At 44.4% G+C, this 17062-nt stretch overlaps 1 protein-coding gene and 1 pseudogene across 2 annotated transcripts; one reads left to right on the plus strand and one right to left on the minus strand.

Moving 5' to 3' along the window:
* Window positions 1–2983: 2983 nt before the first annotated feature.
* On the plus strand, window positions 2984–3995 carry LOC308525533 (patr class I histocompatibility antigen, A-2 alpha chain-like; annotated as a pseudogene). The gene has a single exon. The product of its transcript is annotated as a patr class I histocompatibility antigen, A-2 alpha chain-like (transcript).
* Window positions 3996–6878: 2883 nt separating this feature from the next.
* Window positions 6879–7997, minus strand: LOC308524608 (cyclin-dependent kinase 9-like; the record flags this gene model as incomplete). Its single annotated transcript, XM_081099169.1, has 1 exon — window positions 6879–7997. The coding sequence occupies one exon, from the start codon at window positions 7995–7997 to the stop codon at window positions 6879–6881; it is 1119 nt and encodes a 372-aa protein (XP_080955295.1).
* Window positions 7998–17062: the final 9065 nt, after the last annotated feature.

Here is a 17062-nt window from a genome sequence, read left to right on the forward strand (position 1 = left end):
TTCTAGAAAAGTATCTATATTATTTGAGCTTTTTGTTAATTTTCCAGTTATATTATTTTATAATTTATCTAGCTCAGTAATTTCTGCATGTTTTTATTAATTTCTTCCTGCTATTTTAGGTAAGTTTGTTTTTTCCTGATTTTTTGAGGCAGGAGCTTAATCCAGTTAATTTCATTGATAAGATTGAAAATTTTCCTCAATCCTATTTTAACTGATCACATCTATTGTTATGTGTATTTCATTAGTTTTGAAATCTAAAAACATTTCCATAATGCTTATTATGTTTTAGACATCCATTTTATCACTTTACAAACATTAGCTCATAGAACTGTCATACTAATCATATGAGGTTGATGCGATTACTATACGCATTTTACAGTTGAGGAAACTGAGTCACCTAGAATTTAAGTGATTTGCTAAGGTCACACAAACTGGTATAAGTTAAACTGGAATTCAAAACCAGGTGGTATGGCTCCAGAGTTCATAGAGTTAACAAATATTCTGGTTGCCTGTTTCCTGCAACCTACATCTGTTCCTGTAACCTACAAGTCAGTCCATTGAAAATGTTTAACTTTCCAAAAACAAAGACTTCCGTAGTTTCTGATTTTTAACATTCATGTCTACTTTTATTGCATGGAAATTAAGAATCCTGATTTTTTTCTCTGCTTTGGAATTTATGAATGTTTTCTCTTCAGCCAAATACTAGTTATACTATTAATTTTGTGATTGATCAGATCATTGGCACATTACAAAAGGGAGCATTCTATTACCAGGTACATAAATTCTACCTTATTGTTCTTGTTGTTTAAGCTTTCTGTATCCTTAAGCTTGTCTATTTTATATGTTGCTTTTTGTCTTGCACAACACAAAGTAAAAGAGGCCCCTGAACATCCAGTTCCGATGTGTGGCCAAGGTTTGTCCTCACATCAACACCAAGAATGCTCAGGGCACCAGCAGGTTGTCCCACAGTTCAGCTCAGTTCTGACACTACATTCCTGGAGAAGCATCAGATCTCACAACTACAGGGCTCAGTCCTACAAAATTGCCATCGCCCCCACCCGGCCACGGCCTTCAGATGCCAGTCACAAGCCCAGGAACTTCTGACCCATTGGCTATAAATCAGGGGTTCCTGGCCACCTGCTTGGGTCTTATTAATTTGTTAGAACACCTCACAGAATTCAGAGAACATTTCACTTACCATGTTACCGGTTTATAATATAAAGTTATTGTGAGGGTCGCCAAAGGAAGAATGCAAGAAGCCAAAAGGGGTAAAGAATTATGAATTTATGAGGTCATTTGGAAAACCAGATAGGCTGGGCCCCAAATTGGGGCCAACACCCAGGGACAGGGAGTCAGAGATTTTAAGGGACTCTAGGGGGGCTTTTTCTGGGTGGAGCATTCCCTGGGCGGGTCCTGAGGGAGAGATAATGGTCTTAGCAAGTGGAATGTGGTCTAAGCAAAAAGAAAGTTCATTGTGAAGTGGGCTAAAGGTCAGGTCCCCGGAGGGGGTGTTGATTTCCACATTGGATCAGACCTAACAGTTACAGCTCAAGAACAGCCAGATGGAAAGGTGCACAGAGCAAGGCTTGGGGCCAGGTGAGAAGCATCCATGCCCTCTCTAGTAACACCACACACACTCCCAACACCTCCATTTCTTCACCAATCAGAAAGCTCCCCAAATGCTGTCCTTTTTGGGTTTTAGGGAGGTTTTGTTCCATAGTCATGAATAATTAAGTCACTGGCTAGTGGAATTGATTGGCTCTCCATCCCCTCTTTCCTCCCAGGAGATGGGGGTGGGGTATGGGTTGGGGCTTCCAACCCTCTCATCACAAGGTTGGTTTCTGGGTGAATACTTCCCATCTTTTGGTTGCCAAGGGGCATTCTGAAAGTCACCTCATTAATATAACAAAAAAGTCCTGTGTAGCTCTCAGCTCTTAGGAATTCCCAAGGGTTTTAGGAGCTCTGTGCCTGAAATAGGGATGAAGACCCAATATACAGTCTATACCTATTATAAATCACAATATCACATAAACATATCCTATTTTTAATCTGTTTCTTTTAACCTGTTTTATTTTCTGAAATCTATCCTTATCAAAGTTGCATGGGTATTCAATGACGGCCATATTTTCATGGTGATACTTGCCTTTCAGCCTCAATTCTAATTTGTCTGATGTTAGCCCCATAACTCCTGCTTTCTGTTTGTATTTGCACCACAGAGTTTTGCTTGTCCTTCTACTGGTAACTTTTCTGAATCACTTTGTTTTAGATTGTTAAAAGATAAACTCAGGTCATTTTAAAATTCCAAGGATTCAGATCAGGCAGCATGCAGGGTAGCAGCTAGGAAGGAGCTCGGAGGAGCTGGGCAAAAGGAAAGGCCTTTCCAGGCAGAAAGGAGCAGAAGCAGGAAGTCACAGAGGCACCACCTGGGTGGGCTATTGAGAAGTTACCTTCCCTTAGGGGACAGTGGTTCTCAACCTTCTGGCCCTTTAAATACAGTTCCTCATGTTGTGACCCAACCATAAAATTATTTTCGTTGCTACTTCGTAACTGTAATGTTGCTACTCTTATGAAACGTAATGTAAATATCTAATATGCAGGATGGTCTTAGGCGACCCCTGTGAAAGGGTCATTTGACCGCCAAAGGGGTCGCGAGCCACAGGTTGAGAACCGCTGCCTTAGGGGACAGAGGGGCCCATCAGACAGATCACCTAACTGGGGATCATCAGGCGAGTCCTGATTGACCGGCTTGGCTTCCATTTCTGGGAAACTGTTACTAAGTTAAGTCTTGGTTTGGTGAGGTGATGCCTAGCATGAGCAACTCCTATATGGCCCTGTTTCCTTGTTTTTAACAGCTGTGTGTCTTTTATATCACTCTGAATTTTGAGAAAGCATTGTAAGGATTTTACCTTTCTTTATTCTGCAAATACACACTGGGGATAACAATTTTAATCAAACATAAGAGATTGTCCCCCCAACGCCGAGGATGCGGGTCATGAAGTCCCCCACGCCCCTCCTGCTGCTCTCGGGGGCGCTGGTCCTGACCCCCAGCTGGGGCGGTCCCACTCCCTGGGGTATTTCTGCACTGTCGTGTCCGGGCCCAGCCTCGGGGAGCCCGGGTACCTCGCCTTCGGCTCCATGGACACACGCAAAGCATGCGGTTCGAGTCCGATGACGGAGCCGTGGGCCGTGGATGCCGCTGCCGTGCGTGGAGCGGGAGGACCCGCAGTTCTGGGACAGAGAACCGGGGAAGTTCAAGGGATGCGCACAGAATTAGCGAGTGAGCCTGGACATCCCGCAACCAGAGCGAGGACGGGTCTCACACCTTCCAGGTCATGTATGGCTGCGACGTGGGACCCACGGACGCCTCCAACGCGGTATGGACAATACGGACAATCCGCCTACGATGGCGCCGGCTGCAGCGCCCTGAACGAGGACCTGACCTCCCGGACCGCGGCCCACAGGGCGGCTCACATCAGCTGTGACGCTGAGCACCCCAAGAGCTACCTGAAGGGCTCCCGCATGGAGTGGCTCCGCGTTTTCCTGGAAAAAGGGAAGGAGACCCTGCAGCGCGCAGACCCTCCAAAGGCACACGGGACCCGCCGCCCCATCTCTGACCTTGAGGTCACCCTGAGGTGCTGGGCGCTGGGCTTCTACCCTGCGGACATCGCCCTGACCTGGCAGCGTGACGGGGAGGACCAGACCCAGGACATGGAGCTGGTGGAGACCAGGCCTGCGGGGGACGGGACCTTCCAGAAGTGGGCGGCCGTGGCCGTGGGGGTGCCCCCGGGAGCGGAGCAGAGATACACGTGCCATGTGCAGCACGAGGGGCTGCCTGAGCCCCTGACCCTGAGAGGGGAGCCGCCTTCTCACACCTTCTTCATCATCACGGGCATCGCTGGGGGCATGGAGCTGGGATGTGGGGGAGGAGTCGCTCAGGTGAGAAAAGAGGAAGCTATGCTCAGGCTGCCAGCAGTGACGGTGCCCAGGGCTTCTAAAGAGGTCCCGGGGTCCGTTCCCAGTCTGGGCACATGCCTGGATTGTGGGCTCCATCCTCAGCGGGATCAGGTAGCCGATCTCTGTTTCTCTCTAATGTTTCTCTCTATCCTTCTCCCTTTCTCTCTCTCAAAAATCAATAAAAACATAGTTTTATTTATTTATTGTTTTAATATGTTTTTATTGATTCAGAGAGGAAGGGAGAGGGAAAGAGAGATTGAAACATCAATAAGAGAGAATCATTGACCGGCTGCCTCCTGCATGGCCCTTCCTGGGGATCAAGCCCTGAACACTGGCATGTGCCCTGACTGGGGATCAAAACACCACTTGGAAGTTGTGGACGAAAGGAGCCACATGCTAACCTGACACGCTCAGGGGAAGCCTGCGTGTCAGTCTTGCAAACTCAGAGACCTAAAATAACCACAAAAGAAGGTCTGAAAATTAAATATTTAACTACAAACAGGTTATAATGGGTAGTCATGTCCTAAGCCGATATTTTCCCTGACAAAGATCAACTTTGGTCCTTACTGAGCCCATTCGCCTTTTGGCCTCTAAGATAACATATCTGTGAGATGTCTGGGTAACTTGTAACTTTCTTTTTACCCCCGGACCCCTCAGGGCACAACAAATGGCACCAGGACATTCCCTCATTGTCATTGTTATCAAGTTAATTGTCAACTGTTAATTATGTTAAGCTATCCTGTATCCACCTGTGTAGGAGAAGCACATGTCCATCATTTCACTTTTTATCCTATCCCAGAGGTTTCTCCGCTTTGCTTAATCCCACCTCCTTAATCTATCACCAATGAATTTCATGTAACCCACCTACATCCCTTTCCTTTGATTGCAATGTATAAATACAGATGTAACCCTCCACTCTCCAGAACATTATCTCAATTCATTGAGGTTCTGCTTCCCGGCATATTTCGACAGTGTGTCTCAAATAAACTCACAAAAATTCTTTACAAGTTTCGATGTTTTTTTTTTTACATTAACAAAGTTCATGGGTAGGTGTTCAAACACTGAACTGTGAGGGTAGGGCAAAAAGCATATTTTTTAAAAAAATTATGATCATCCCTAAGGCAGAACTGGCTGACAGGCTCATTGGGTAATGGTCTAGTTTCAGGTATGAGCAGAGACCTGAGCAGTGGCCTGGGAGTAGGTGAGTCAGATCTGCAGAAGAGAGAAGGCTCCTGGGCTCAGATGTAGCTGTAGCATGTTCAGTGACTCAGAGGCTCAGATATGGCTCAGCTAGGTCCTCAGAATCACCTGATGTTGGCCCCAAATAATTGTGGAGGCTAGAAGCTGATAAAAAAATTTCACTTCCACGGCTGAAAGTCTTTATTGTAAGTAAGGTTTTATTAATCAAAATGCTCACCAAAAACAAGACCCATCTTGAGGCATGGAGTCTAAACCTCCAGCAGTATGGTAGAAAAGACAACATGCCCATTGTCCCAGAGTATTGCAAGCTTTTTATACATCAAATGGTGGGAGGGTTGGGGGGGGGGGAGAAAAAGAGTTAATCTAAAATAAATTTGCATGACCTATAGGCAACAGGGTGAGAGAAGGAGGAGGCCAGCTCTGGGATAGGAGCAGAATTCGAATGAAGAAAGGCGTGCTCCTGGAGACTGGCTGTGGGCAGTGGTCCAGAAAGCCCACGTGTAAACAGCGGAGGCTCCTGGAGTTAGATGTGTCTATCTCTCTATCCCTCTCCCATTCTCTCTGTATAAAATCGATACAAACATATTATTTAACAAATTACAAACATCCTCAAGGCAGTACTGGCTATCAGACTCATTGGGTAAAGTTCTAGTTCCAGCCTGAGCAGAGGCCTGAGCCGTGTGTAGGTGTGACAGAGCTGCCGAGTAAGAGAAGCTGCTGGGCTCAGTTGTGGCTGCAGCACGTCCAGTGGGAACCAGGGTCCAGTGGAAACCAGGGTCTTAGGAATCTGCAGAACAAGTCATCTGGAAACTAATACACACTTCCAAAGACAGCCACAGGAATGTGAGCTCTCCTTTGGTAGTTGGCTCCAAGCCATCATTAAGAGTCTAACAGTTCTATCTATCTATCTATCTATCTATCTATCTATCTATTGATCTATCTATCTGCTGGTGTAATTTAGTTTAGAACACGTGAGAATGTTCTCCTTATCAAGGCACACTATGGCAGGGGAGGGATCCTGAAGATGATATCAAAACCAACCGTGTCCATGGCATCTAGGAGTGGGCTGAGAATGCCTGAGAGGTACCACAGCATTCCAGGGCAGCTGCCCAATGGGGAGGTCCATTTGGCTAGCAACTGGGAGCCCTGCTTGTCATAGTAGTAGAAACATCTGGCAGCTTAACAAATGGGTCATTCCTAGGGGATAAAGCATCTTGACTGTGGACAAGGCCAGCCCAGATTGCTGCTTGGCTGAGAGGTGCTGTGATAAAATTCTCCTACTGAAGAAATCAGGTTTTTGCCAGCCCCAGCGCCTCTGAGGCTCAGACCAAGAGCAGCCCATATTCTAGGCTGGTGTTCCCCGTGCAAGTTGCTTAGGCCAAGAGAAAAACCAGGAATGGGTGAGGACCTGTCCCTCCTCCCATCATGCTGGGAACCTAGAAAGATACTGGTGGGGTGCACCTCTCCCCACCTCATCCCTGTCCTAAGGTAAGTGGAGGCGCTCTGGACATTCTCCAGAGCCAGGGAACCAGGGAGGCACCCTCAGTGCCTTCCTGGACATTGAGCCAAAGCTTTACTCCAGTCCACTCGGATGGCATTCCCAATGTCCAGGTGGGTATAAGACAACATATGCACTGGAGAAAAAACTCAAATGCCCCATTGTCTCCACAGCGTGAGTCACAGAGCAGAAATAGAGCCCTAAGGAAAAGCAGCAGCGCCGCCACTCAGAAGACACGCTCGAACTCCGTCTGGTTGGTATGGGTGGGATTGCGGCTCTGGTTAGTGGAAGGCTGGGTGACCTGGCAGCCCTTGGGGCGTGGTGGCGCCAGGTACTGGAACATGGATGTCTGGTGGGTAGAGAGCATGCCCTTGAGGTCTGAGGGCATGGGGTCAGACCAGAAGAAGTCATGGTTGAGGGCATCATCGCTGTCGATGCGCTGCGCAGGGTCCAGCACCAGCAACGTGTCCATGAGGTCCAGTGCATAGGGGTCTCGCACGTAGGCCTTCAGCCTATCCTTCACCTTCCGCTTCTGGCCCTTCACTAGCTCCAGTTTCTCAAACAGCTCGTACTTGTGCACATTTGGCCACACCTCAGGGGTGATGGAGCCACAGAGCTGGCTGATGAGGGCAAGCTGGCGCTGCTCCGTGTTGCCCTGCATGATAGGGCTGCGGGTCCACATCTCCGCCATGATGCATCCAGCACCCCACAGGTCAATGGGGGGGCCGTAGTTCCGCGCCCCGAGCAATAGCTCCGGGGGCCGGTACCAGAGTGTCACCACACGGTTGGTATAGCGGGTGGGCTGGCTGTTCTTGGCCAGACTGAAGGCCCTGGCCAGCCCAAAGTCTGCCAGTTTCAGGACCCCGTCTCGGGTGATGAGCACGTTAGCTGGCTTCAAGTCCCTGTGCAGGATCTTGTTCCTATGGATGTAGTAGAGGCCATTGAGGAGCATCTGCATGACCTTCTTGATCTCAGACAGTGTGAACTTGACTGACACGTTGCTCAGCAGCCCAGCAAGGTCATGCTCGCAGAAGTCGAACACCAGGTATATGCTGCCTTTGCGGCGGTTATAGGGGGAAGCTTTGGCTCGACAGATCTCAATCAAGTTGACCACATTCTCATGTTTTAGAAGCTGGAGGATCTTGATTTCCCGCAAGGCTGTGATGGGGAACCCCTCCTTCTCATTCTCCATCAGGACTTTCTTCAGAGCCACCTTTTGGCCGGTCAGGCGATGCTTTGCCTTAAACACCTCCCCAAAAGTGCCTTGGCCGATCTTCGTGAGCATCTCATATTTGGTCACCTCATCACAGAAGGGGTACGCCACTGAGTCGTATTGCTTTGCCATGGCCGCCTCCAACGTGCCACCGCCGCCGCCGCTCCCACCCCGGGTCCCGCCTCTGTTCTCCAGGCCAAAAGTGTTAACTTTTAAACTGTTTTTTTTCAGCCGGACAGGTGTGGCTCAGGAGCAGAAGCTTTGGGGGGGGGGGGGGGGGGGAGCGGGTCTCAGCCTGAAGCACTGTGAGTCTCCTCAGTTGGAGTGTTAGGGTCTCTGAGGCTTCTCCTGGATCACAGGCTGGAGTGCCTGGATGGCTTCTCACCACGCTGTAGTGGGAAGTTTCCTCAAGGAAGTTTAAAAGCTAAACCGGAAGTCAAGAACACAGAATATTCATAAATAATTAAACACACACACACACACCTAACAGAAATTATTCTAAAACCTGATTCTTAGAAAAGACCATTAGAAATGAAAAGACATAAGTGTGGAAAGTACAAATAAATAAGCACAGTATAATAAAATAGGGGACACATCTAAAAATGCACCAGGGTGAGTCTTAAAAAATTAGAGTTTAATCTTATGAACACCTTGTTGATAATAATTTTGAAAAGTAAAATAAATCATTTTCTCAAAAGTACATATATGCCCCAGCTAGTGTGCCTCCATGGTTAAGAATCAACCTATGAACCAGTAGATCATGGTCGACTCCTGGTCAAGGCACATGCCTGAGTTGTGGGCTTGATCCCCAATGGGGGATATGCAGGAGGCAGCCGATCAATGATTCTCTCTCAACATTGATGTTTCTCTCTCTCTCTCTCTCTCTCTCTCTCTCTCTCTCTCTCTCCCAAGAAAAATAAAAAGTTTTTATTTTTAAACTGTGTTTTTCCGCCTGGCAGGTGTGGCTCAGGGTTGAGCATCGATCCATGATCCCAGAGGTCTCCAGATGAACTCCCCGTCAGGATACATGCCCAGATTATGAATTCGATTCTGCGTAAGGGGCACGCAGGGGGCTACTGATCAAAAGCACTCTCATCGAAGTTTCCATCTCTCTCTATTCCTCCCGCTCTCTCTCTAAATAAATCAATTGATTTTTAAAAGAATAAAAACTTGCTTTAGTTCTAGGGAATGATATTCAGATGCATATTTCTCCATGGTAAATAATATAAAACTATAGTCAGTTCTTTAGACTTGTAATAGGAAAATAGCTCTTTTGCTCACAAGCACAAATAGCAGAAATCAAGTGACCTACCTTCCACCAGCAAAATCCCAATTCCCGGTGATAGTACTGCAGGATCCAGAGAGACAGTATCTGCTTGAGAGCTGGCCTTCCAATGCAGCCTACATCCTCCTGGGCCTGGCTTTATACCGGGGCCATAGTAATCTCCTCATTGCCCACCCAATGGGATCTGGGGAGGAGCCCTCGTTAATCCTTTCACTTTGAGTAGGCCACCTTTTATATCAAAGTAAAAACTAAACTCCAATCATTAAGCAGATTAGGATGTTAAAAATAAAGGAATGTGCTAAAAATAAAGGAGTGAGTAAGGCAAACAAAACCAATATTAGAAAAGATAACCCACCCTAGACTAGCAGTCATTAATATCATTTTCTCAGAACCTGATAGATAATCAGAGAAGAAAATTAAATGCTATGAAAGTTTGAATAACTGCAACAACTTTGATCACGTAACCTGCAACCACACAACAAATGGAAAATGCTCTTAAATACGTATGAAACACTTACAAAATCTTATCCATATAAGACCACAAAATAAAAACCAATAAAAATTCCACACACCAAGCACCTAAACCCAAGGACTGCTGTTTGCTGTAGCAGCAGTTGAAACAGGTGCTAACAGCAGTGGATCTTGTCGCCCTTGGGGGCTGTCATCTTGCCCCTCAAAGTGAATTGGAAGGTTCTACACTCCTGGTGGCCAGAGAGGGGTCTCCTAGGCAAGCACCTAATGGGAGTTTTGAGGAACACCCAGAGACCTAATGCTTTAATTATGTTCAATTTGTAACAATGAAATTGGGGGGTCACCACAACATGAAGAACTGTATTAAAGGGTCGCGGCATTAGGAAGGTTGAGAACCACTGGTTCAGGGGCTGTCCTTGGGACAGCAAGGGTAGAAGTATTGGCTCAGTGAGGGTAGGGGCTGGGGTGGAGGCCCATTTACTACTCTCCCCTCAGCCAATAAATAATAAAATAAAAAAATAAATGAAAAAAAAATTCCACACAATTAACATAGTGAGAACCCTCTAGATCGCAATCTAATAAAATTGAAAGGCAGCGATAAAAGGTCTCCCTCCGTCCCCCTCCAGACTGCCTGGCTAAGTCACTGTTTTCCTGACTTCTAATCGCATTATTTTTTTGCTCAGTGACAAACAAAATAATATTATTTTCAGATTAATTCAGGTGCTCTATTACATTGTAGGTGCCCCCTATCAAAAGGAGGGTATCTGTCCTCCCTTTAACATTAAACATACATTTTTTTAAAAAAGAAAGAAACATCTGCTCAAGTTCAGTTGATGTTTGGGATTTTCTGGGTTTGGGCAATTTTGGGTTGCCATTATTTACTTTTTCTCTTTATTAGGGAATTCCGATTAAGGTGATAATCCTTGGGTCTGAAAGGAACATGAACTAGATTTTTGGCTTTTGGACAAGGCCGGACATAAGACATTTCCTCAGATTTTCTACTTGTCAGGTGGAAAAACAAAGATGAAAGTATAGGAGAAAGAGAGAGAAATGTCAATTGAATTTCTGATCTGGTGTCTTTTGGTTTAAAAAAAAAAGTTTTTAAAGAGAAAAAAAAGGTCAACAATAAAAAGTGAGCTAACCATATTTATTTGAAAATTATTTTCCACATAATATCTACAAAAATATCTAAAAATTCATCTTTATAATCTGCCTCTAAAAAACACATAGACCCTGGTTAATCATAAGAAAAACATCAAACACCCTGGCTGGTGTGGGTCAGTTGGTTGGGTGTAGTCCCATAAGCTTATGGTTTGCTAGTTTGATTCCTGGTTAATGCACATGCCTGGGTTTTGGGCTAGATCTCCAATGGGAAGTGTGCAGAAGGCAGCCAATCAATGTTCTACTCGAAGGTTGATCTCTCTCTCTCTCTAATAACAATTTAAACATTTAAAAAAAAACACACATCAAATTCCAACAGATTGGCATCCTACAATACACCTTAGCAATATTTTCCAAAATTGTCAATTTTCCATATAAACATTTTGTCAAAAACTATTCTGAGAATCTATGACAGTATAGAGAAACCTAAAGAGACAATAAAAGTAAATGTAACTTGGAATTTCGGATGTGATCTTTTTTAAAAAATATATATTTTATTGATTTTTTTACAGATAGGAAGGGATAGGGATAGTTAGAAACATCAATGAGAGAAACATCAATCAGCTGCCTCCTGCATACCCCATACTGAGGATGTGCCCCCAACCAAGGTACATAGCCTTGACTGGAATCAAACCTGGAACCCTTCAGTCCACAGGCCGACGCTCTGTCCACTCAGCCAAACCGGTTAGGGTCTAATGTGATCTTGGAACATAAAAAGGACATTGAGTAAAAACTGAGGAAATCTGAATAAGAGATTTATTAAATAACGTATAGGCCTTGATTCATTAACTGTAACAAATGTACCACAGTATTGTAAGGTATTAATAATAGGGGAAACCGTGAATGAGGTAGCATGGGGGTAGTTATATCGGGGGAACTCTCTCAATTCTCTGATCAATTTTTTTAAATCTAAAACCGTTCTAAAAAATAAAGTATCACTAAGTGTAATAAAATAATAGATAAGAGAAGGTGTCAACGAAGAATAGAAGAATGAAAAAAATTAGAAATATAATCTATTTTTAAAAACAGTCTAAAATACAGCGCAATATAAAACAAACAATTCTATAAACCAGTACATGATAATTTTTTTAAAGCAGGAAGGTTTAACATTTTTTAATTATAAAATATGTTCTTATATGAATTCACAAAGCATATTTGTACAGCTTAACTTAAACATATTAAGAACTATTCACATATATTAATAAACGTAGAATGAACAAAGTAGAAACACGTCTCAGGTCAAGGAACACTCTATTGCCAGTCATTCGGTACCTGACTCAGGCTCCTCCTTCGGGAGCACTGCCTCATCTGCCTCTTCTACTAACCCTGTCCAAACTACAAGCATATTAATTTCAGTAAACAATATGAAATTAAAACTGTACCTGTTTTTTAAAATGGCCGAAAGTCCTAACTATATTAGGACTACAGTTATATAAATTTGAACATTAGGGGTACCTTTTCCTCTTTTTCTTTTTTCTTTTTTTTTTCTTTTTTTTTATTGCTTAAAGTATTACAAAGGGTATTACGTATGTGTCCATTTTATCCCCCCGCCCTAGTCCCCCAGCCTCCCCTATCCCCCAGTGTCTTATGTCCATTGGTTATGCTTATATGCATGCATACAAGTCCTTAGGTTCATCTCTTACCCCCCTACCTCCTGCCCCCCAACCCCCCCCCGGCCTTCCCGCTGCAGTTTGACAATCTGTTTGAGGCAGCTCTGCCTCTGTATCTATTATTGTTCAAAAGTTTATAATGGTCTCTATTATCCATGAATGAGTGAGATCATGTGGTATTTTTCCTTCATTGACTGGCTTATTTCACTTAGCATAATGCTCTCCAGTTCCATCCATGACGTTGCAAATGGTAAGAGTTCCTTCCTTTTTAGAGCAGCATAGTATTCCATCGTGTAGATGTACCACTGTTTTCTAATCCATTCATCTACTGATGGGCACTTAGGCTGTTTCCAGATCTTAGCTATGGTGAATTGTGCTGCTATGAACATAGGGGTGCATATATCCTTTCTGATTGGTGTTTCTGGTTTCTTGGGATATATTCCTAGAAGTGGGATCACAGGGTCAAATGGGAGTTCCATTTTCAGTTTTTTAAGGAAACGCCATACTGTCTTCCATAGTGGCTGCACCAGTCTGCATTCCCACCAGCAGTGCACAAGTGTTCCTTTTTCTCCACAACCTCTCCAGCACTTGTCGTTTGTTGATTTGTTGATGATAGCCAGTCTGACAGGTGTGAGATGGTACCTCATTGTTGTTTTGATTTGCATCTCTCGGATGATTAGTGACTTTGAGCATGTTTTCATATGTCTCTTGGCTTTCTGAATGTCCTCTTTTGAAAGGTGTCTATTTAGGTCCTTTGCCCATTTTTTGATTGGATTGTTTATCTTCCTTTTGTTAAGTTGTATGAGTTCCCTATAAATTTTGGAGATTAGGCCCTTATCAGATATGACATTGGCAAATATGTTTTCCCACACAGTGGGTTTTCTCGTTGTTTTGTTGATGGTTTCTTTTGCTGTGCAGAAGCTTTTTATTTTGATGTAGTCCCATTTGTTCATTTTCTCTTTAGTTTCAAGTGCCCCCTCTTTTTCTTTTTTAAAGAATATTTGTAAACTCAAAGCCGAGCGGAATTGACTGTACTTAAAGTTTGATATTGAGTTGACTGTGTTTCTTCCTTTGCCACTTGTCTCTTAAAGGTTTTATGAACCTTTAAGAGACAGGAACACAGAATATTCATAATGCACCAAGGGGAATGTTTTATAGGACCTTTAAAAATAAGCCTTTAAGAGAGAATGTTTTCATGTACCCTCCTGTGTGTATTTTTCCCTTGATTGTGTCACGCACAGAGCTGGACTTTGTTTTGTTTGCGGGCTGCATTCAATTGTACAGACGTGTCTTCTTTGCATTGTTTCCTCTTCTGACCTCTTACTCCGCTGCTGTGAACATTCGCCCACACATCTATAGGAGGACCCCACACCAGTGCCTACAAATTAATCTCCTGGTCATAGATGTGAATGTGAATTCAAATTTTACCTTGCTACTGTTTCTCAACAGTTTTCACCAATTACACACTCACTGGCTTCACAGGAGGGTATTCACTGCTCTTCACTTTTTTATTTGGTGCTTCATGTGCCCGAGGGTTACTGAAATTCTGTAAGAGAGGGCTGGGGCCAGGGGAAAGGTGGTTTGCTTCTTTGAAATGTTTCCTTCTGTATCCAAACTAATATTTTCAATTTCCAAAATTTATTCTGAGTTTGTCCAATCTGTGCATCTTCAATAATAAAGACTAAGTCAAAATAACCATCAGCTCTCCCTGTATCACTTAGATACTCTAAGTACTTCTCCCCCATTGTCCACAGAGCTATGCGGATTGAATATGGATGTCACATCATCTGAAGTGCTGTTTTAAATTGCCAATGCCTTATTTCAAATTTAAAAATATTCAAATACAGCCCTAGGTGGTTTGGCTCAGTGGACAGAGCATCGGCATGTGGACCAAAGTGTCCTGGGTTCGATTCTGATCAAGGGTACATACCCAGGTTGAGGGATCAATCCCCAGTAGGGGGCATGCAGGAGGCAGCCAATCAATGATGTTTCGATCTCTCTCTCTCCCCCCTTTCTTCTCTGAAATCAATAGAAATACTTAATAAATTAGTGATTTAAAAAAAGAAGAATATTCAAATACCTAATAAGAGTCAAAAGGTTCTATGGTTCTCCTTCTTCTATTCTATGACTCATACAAACAAGCTTCCTTTCTATTCCACAGTAGAGCTATTACATTTGCTGTTTTCTCTAAGTGGAAACCAACTCCTTTTGTCAGTTGTGTCTCAGAGAGGTTTCCTGCTCTAAGATTTCCATGATCACCAGGACCCAGGCCACCCCTGCCAATTCTGCCCTACTGTCCCATCCCTCCCATCCCCACTGTCCCACATAATTTTCTATTTCTTATGTATTTAAGGCCTGTCACCTATGTCGAGGTGTGGGGGGTTTCCATACAGGTGCTGCTCCTAAGTGGGACATGCACAGGTGGTCTGGACCATCCGCTTGAGGCTTGCGCCAATACCTTCTGGTCAGACACTTTCACAAAGACAGCACCGAGATCTGAGGCGAGCCGGAGAAATTACACACAGACAAACAGGTTAGATGCAAGCACACAGGGGGTTTATTTACCAGTTCCTGATGGGACTCAGATGCTGGGTAGGATCCACCCGGCGATGCTTGCTGACACACACACAGGGGTAGACAGCGCCCTTGGCTGCTGGCTCCTTTGTCGATCGACAGTTAATTGGGCAGAGTTTCGTGTTGGGAGCCAAGACGTGAGCACACACAGGTCCTCACGCTCTGGCGACAGGAGAGCTATGAGCTGCTGGGTCCATCAAACTGTCTGATCTTATACCCCTCTGTAGACATGGTCTTCGTTGGTGTGTGTGTTATTAGCGGCTGCCATATGTGGATCCACCCGGGGTCTATTAATCTATGGGTGTGTACAGGCTTTGAGCGTTCCCATCAGATAGGTTGTTTATCAGTACCAAGCAGAGCTCCAAGGGTGCATTCCTGGGTCCCACACAGCATTCCTAATCTAACATTACTATAACAGTCCACACAGGGTTACATGCTTTAAGTCTTACATTCTAAGGTCCTAACATTAAGTACCATAATGATTACTATAACACCCACATATTACCAATTGAAATAATCTTGTTAATTTGTTTAATGGATCTGCTTATTGAAATGAATCAGGGAATTAACCACATGAATTATACATATAGCCCGACTGGAATGGCTCTGTGGTTGCGCATCTACCTATGAACCAGGAGGTCACGGTTGGATTTCCGGTCAGGGCATATGCCTGAGTTGTGGGCTCGATACCCTCAGGAGTGTGCAGGAGACAGCTGATCAATGATTCTCTCTCATCATTGATGTTTCTATCTTTCTCTCCCTCTCCTTTTCTCTCTGAAATCAATAAAATATATTAAAATATAAAAATATATTCATGCATAGAGCTTTAAAACAGCAAGAAGACTTGAAGAGAAAAAATTTGATGGTACTTTTGTCCTCTGCTTGCTCATATCTCCCAGCAAGTCGGGTACTACTGCTAAGCCCAGTGCCAAATGATTTCCACCCAGTCATCCTGAAGATAAATGTCTATACGTATCCAATTCCCCAGCCAGGGAGTCAAGCAGAACCCAACAACCATCCCCAACTTCATTCACCAACTCCACACACTTTTACTAGGCCATAAAAACATGTTTTGCTTAAAATGTTTTGATATAATTACTAAGACAAGTGCAGAAAACAGTAACCTCAAACCCTCAATTGGTTGAATGAACAATATTAGAAAAAAAGTCAGATATCGGTTACCTTTAGTATATTTGTGAACAAATACTGGTGATAGCATTTTAAACATATCAATGACTCAGAAAGATCATAACCATTTTTTGAGTCTCTGCTGACCTAATTGGTCAAAGGGGCCTGGTTTAGCAGGAGAGGGCGTTGGGTGGGAGAAGGGTAGAAAGAAAAGAAAAGGGAGGGAGACTGGAGGGGAACCAAAGCCCAGGATTCTTCAGAAGATGGTCAACCTCCACAGCTGTTCCAGAGAATGGGAGTTTGGGGTAGATCCGGCTTTGCCAAACTCAGCAGAACCTTGAGGGTGCACATAGACACGGTGTGTCCAGTGGGTGAAGCTCAGTTGGCCACACAGGAGTTAGCAGTGTCCAAGGACATTCCAGGGTTTGGGAGGAAGAATAAACTATGGTGAACTTGTTAAATCCCAGGGACTCAGCCTGTCCAGAGACAACAACAGGGGAACTCTCATGCAAGACCAGTGACTTACAAACTTTCTCACAGCTTTGAGATGTAAATGTGGCCAGGTTCAATAAATCACCACACAAAAGAACATGGAGGGAGAAACCAAGATAGCGGCATAGGTAAACACCAGAAATTGCTGCCTCCCTCAACAAATTCAAAAATACAACTAAAGACAAAATGGACATCATCCAGAACCTCAGGAAGGCTGGCTGAGTGGAAATTCTACAACTAGAAGTAAAGAGAAAAACACACTGGGACTCAGAGGAGGTGCGGAAGTGCAGAGGTACTGAGACGCACGGGGCAAGGGCTGGCAACTGAGGAAGCAGCTGTCTTTTTTAATCGGGAGGGAGTCACAAGCCCCCAACTGCTCTGAACTCCAGTTCCGGGTGAATCCCTGGGGAACCAGACTCATACAGGGAGAAACTGGACTATCTGGCAGTGGGAAGAACTCAGAACTCGAGGGGGCT

This window comes from Myotis nattereri, assembly GCF_964212035.1.
Source record: "Myotis nattereri genome assembly, chromosome: 9".
Lineage (NCBI taxonomy): Eukaryota > Metazoa > Chordata > Mammalia > Chiroptera > Vespertilionidae > Myotis > Myotis nattereri.